Here is a 4,618-nt window from a genome sequence, read left to right as displayed (position 1 = left end):
TATATATACAAAGTTAATAATATGTTAATAATATATTAGTTATAAAAAATTTTAAATCAAATTAAAGTATAACAAAAATAGGATACCTAATTTTATTTAGAAAATTATATTTTCATTACCATATTTCAAATTTTTTTCCATATTATTATTTAAATTATATTTGATATGATAATGTAGAAAAAGCCAAAATAGCACTTAGGAGCTTAAAAAATATACTAAGAAAAAAAGGGAAGGTGCAAAGAAGAAAAAAGAAAAAGGAAAAAGAAATAAGCATATGTGGCCATGCTTTGATGAACAGTAAACATCACAGCTGGTCACAATATCATAATCACTCTCCTCAATCTCCACACCCCAACTTTCCCTTTCTCTCTCTACTGTTTCTTACTCTTCTATACAGTTCTGTACAATTCCATCTCTCTCATACTCTCTCTCTCTCACGCACTCACACACTTCTATAACTTCGGCATATGCATATAGTTACAGTGTGCTGACAGAAGGAAGCAAAGAACTCGCAGAGAGAGAAAAGAGAGAAGAATTGGGGAGATGGGAGGGGTGACGTCATCAATGGCAGCAAAGCTGGCGTTTTTCCCACCGACGCCGCCGAGCTACAAGCTGGTTACTGATGAAGCCACGGGGCTGCTGCTTCTCCACCCGTTTCCCCACAGGGAGAACGTGGACGTTTTGAAGCTTCCGACGCGGCGGGGGACGGAAATCGTGGCGGTGTACGTGCGGTACCCTATGGCAACTTCCACGCTGCTGTACTCCCACGGCAACGCGGCGGATATTGGGCAGATGTACGAGCTCTTTATCGAGCTCAGCATTCATCTCAGAGTTAATCTCTTGGGGTAAGTTCTTACTTTTCAGTTTGCTTTTTTTTTATTTGAGTTGATGGGGGAAATTGAAATGAAATTGGATGTATCTGTGTGTTTTGAGGTGTTTGTTGGATGTTTCTTTGGTGGGGTGTTGGTTTAATTCTATCTTTGGTGGAATATGGTTGTTATATTGCGATTGATGTGAAAATCTTGTTATTTAGGTCGGGATAAACTTGATTATTTTGTGTTTAAGGGGTTTTTCTGGATGATTTTAGATATATGAAGTTTGTTGTTATTATTATTATTATAAAAAAAAGATAATTTTATGGACGAGAATTTGCATGTGTGATAGTCTGAGCTGTAAGCTTAGTTGGATCAGATGGGTTATTTGTTTTATGTCTGCCCTTTGGCGTAATTTTCATGTGCATTTTTTTCTAAGAGATTTTGATTTCTTTTTAGGGTTGGGGGGTGGGGGTATATTTGGGAACTCGAGATGATGTAAGTTACTTAATATTGGATGGTATCTTGGTAAGTTAGGCATAAAATTTGACAAATAAGGTTGATTTTTTATGATTTTACTGACTTGTTATTTGGTTGTTGCGGTGAGCCAGTGTTGGGTAAGGAAATGTTGACTGTTGAAAAGTGGTGGAAAAAAATTTCTTCTTTTGAAGATTTGGGGAATGATAACCATAGCTCTGATATTGGATTGGAAGTGATGAAGAGATGCTTGCAATTTCTACTATCTGCAATTTTGGTAGTTTGTTTTCTGCGATAACGTGATCAAGTGTTTATAGTCTTCAATCTCTTTGATTGATCTCTTTTTCGCCAATCATTTCTGGCCTTGGACATTGATGAGTCTTGGAATGGTCAAAGATGCTTTTGTTTTCCTGTGCAGCATGCGTTTTAGCTTGTGAGTGAGAGAGAATTGAAAATGGGGGTGGGTGAGGATTAGTTAGTCATAGTTGATAGAGCTTAAAATATGTTTGAACAAGTTTATAATGTGGAACCATTGACTTCTTAAAGAGCACCAAAAAAGTTGGGATATTATCACTTCATATTTCTGCTTGAATACCATTCAAGTTGGAAATATGTAAGAAACTTACTAATAGTTTATCAACTTAATATTTCTTAATGTAACTTCTCAGAACATGGATTCGATGATATGATTAATGAGGCGACTGAAGGCACTCTTGACAGTCAATTCATTGTTTTCGGCTGCTTAGTAACTTGTGGGGCAGGGTTCTGTGACAAGAGATGAATTTGGCCCTGCAAGTTTTGCTTGGTGTTACTTGCAGATCTATGAAGAAATTTGATGTAAAACCTTTTCTTGATTAGTGAATCAAAATCAGCATTGTTACTTAGTATTGTAGGATCTTGTGGAACATTGTAGATTACTTTCACACTATTAAACAAGACGTAGAAGGATTCAAACCGAATGGACTAAGTGTAAAAGTTTGTTTTGCTGGTACATAAAGTGGGATAGTGATCAACTTTTCCTGAAAGGCAACCATTAGATTTAGTGGATAAGGTTGTAAACTGCTTTACTCTAGCAAAGATATACTATTAGTGCCTGCACAAGTTGCTTTCCCTATGGCTATGTCTTTTATCAAAGGGATTCATGGATGATGAATCAGAAGATGTATGTTAAAACCTCTATTTTCTATTTTACTGAAGTTGAATATCCACTTTGGCATAAGATTAGGGATTCTGAACATCGTAATTCAGATACAACTTGTTCCCAACTAAGGCTTACATAGGCTATTTCATGATAAAGCCGAAGCGAAAGGTCACTGCATAAGATAGTTCTCGTATATGGTCCATGAGGCTTTATGTATGTTGTAGTTGGACACAAGCTGTCCTGTGTTACTTTTATGGTATCTTTGATTTGTCACTTGTGACAGAGATTCCCCTCAGAAGTGTCTTATACGCATTATTTCTGCAGGTATGACTACTCGGGCTATGGGCAATCATCTGGAAAGGTATCAGCTGATGACTTTTCACGACAAGATCTTTTGCCTCTCATTACTAAGTGATCAAATTACATGGGAGCACGTTTTAAAGTTAGTATATTTTTTGTATTGCAGCCAAGTGAGCACAATACTTATGCAGATATTGAAGCTGCATATAAGTGTCTCGAAGAGAGTTATGGGGCTAAGCAAGAAGATATCATCCTATATGGTCAATCTGTTGGTAGTGGCCCTACTGTAGATCTTGCAGCTCGTTTGCCTAGACTAAGGGCTGTTGTTTTGCATAGTCCTATTCTGTCAGGCTTAAGAGTCATGTACCCAGTGAAGCGCACATATTGGTTTGACATCTATAAGGTAAATGCTTGTTTCCAGACCTTAAAGACTATTTAATCATATTTGTGATATTATTCTTACTATCCTTTCTCGGACCTTGTATTCAGTAGTTGTTATCCATTTCTAAACACGACTTTGTGTTGATTTTATGCAGAACATTGACAAAATCCCCTTGGTGAAGTGCCCTGTTCTAGTTATTCATGTAAGTAAACATATTCATGTAATTTCTCTACCGAGTTATATAACCACCCATGTAATGCGTATAATTTTCTTAATGGTGTTTTGATTAGTAGATGAAGGTTTTATGCGTCTTAGCACAAAGATCGTACGCGCACTTGATCGTGCTCTTTAAACAAGTTCACCACCTATTCATTTGAAAAATTTGCATATAAAAGTGAAAATACTATATTAAAAATGGTTGAAACTGTATAATTTTGCAAGTGTAAATTCATATTTGTATGGTTATATTCAAATCGACCATGTCCAGCTGAATTATTGAATAGGGCAAATCTGAATCAAACTGGTAGATTCTTTCTCACTCTAGCTGGTCCATGAAGCCATCAATCATGCTGAAACTTCGATACATGCAACCAAAAATAGGTCCAGAAGTTCGGTTGAGAAAATGAAATTGGATTTTTGAGACAAACCACAAATGATTTGTTACTATGTATTTTTCAATTTTTTCTATGCTTGATACAAACTCTGCATTCTTTGATTCTGTTGTACAATGTCTGGATCTGCTGAGGTCTTGAACCTGCAGCAATATTATTGAATTCGAACCAGTAATACTGCATTTACATCCAACACATCTTAAACAAATTCATGAATGGCGATGAATGATTAACGACACTGTTTTTGTTAGTCGTCCGATTTCAAACTAGACTTTTATGTCCTTTGGCTTCCTACGCAGCTTGTCAAACAAATCTTTCTTTGTGATCAGTCCTCCTTAGTTCTTTATTATATGTGAAAGCAGGTCTTTTCATATAAAAGCATTTCTTACTTCCATTTTCATGGTGAGATCTTCTTTTTGCACTAGTAAACTAATTGCTAGTGCTATGTTTTATGCAGGGCACTGCTGATGATGTTGTCGACTACTCTCACGGGAAACAGCTTTATGAACTATGTCAAGAGAAATACGAGCCCTTGTGGATCAAGGGGGGAAACCACTGTGACTTGGAACTTTATCCTGATTATATCAAGCACCTAAAAAAGTTTGTGTCCACAGTAGAAAAACCTCCCTCCCAAAGGAACATGTCGAGGAGAAGTATCGACCGGCCCGAACATTCCAGGAGGAGCACCGATTGCCTTGAAGGTCCAAGGAAGAGCACCGACCGGAGAGAGAAACCTAGGCGGAGCACTGATAGGCCAGAAAAACTAAAAGCGTTCGAATACAAATTTCACAATGAGGACAAGCTTTCCAAGCTTAAAGTCTCGTTTGACCAAATGGAAAGATCCCGAAGGAGCGTAGAGTATCATGAGAAGTCCCGAATGAGCATCGACATCCAG

The 4,618-nt window shown here is 37.2% G+C and overlaps 1 protein-coding gene across 1 annotated transcript in view; it reads left to right on the top strand.

Moving 5' to 3' along the window:
* Nucleotides 319-4,618, top strand: part of LOC105168557 (protein ABHD17B) — a gene marked incomplete in the record, with an annotated part of 4,704 nt that continues 404 nt past the window's right edge. Inside the window, 5 exon segments of the mRNA XM_011088690.2 lie at nucleotides 319-845; nucleotides 2,755-2,791; nucleotides 2,897-3,133; nucleotides 3,267-3,314; nucleotides 4,181-4,618. Coding sequence (XP_011086992.1) covers nucleotides 544-845; nucleotides 2,755-2,791; nucleotides 2,897-3,133; nucleotides 3,267-3,314; nucleotides 4,181-4,618 — 1,062 coding nt within the window.

This window comes from Sesamum indicum, linkage group LG8 (genome assembly GCF_000512975.1).
Source record: "Sesamum indicum cultivar Zhongzhi No. 13 linkage group LG8, S_indicum_v1.0, whole genome shotgun sequence".
Lineage (NCBI taxonomy): Eukaryota > Viridiplantae > Streptophyta > Magnoliopsida > Lamiales > Pedaliaceae > Sesamum > Sesamum indicum.
This window is presented reverse-complemented; position numbering and strand designations above follow the sequence as displayed.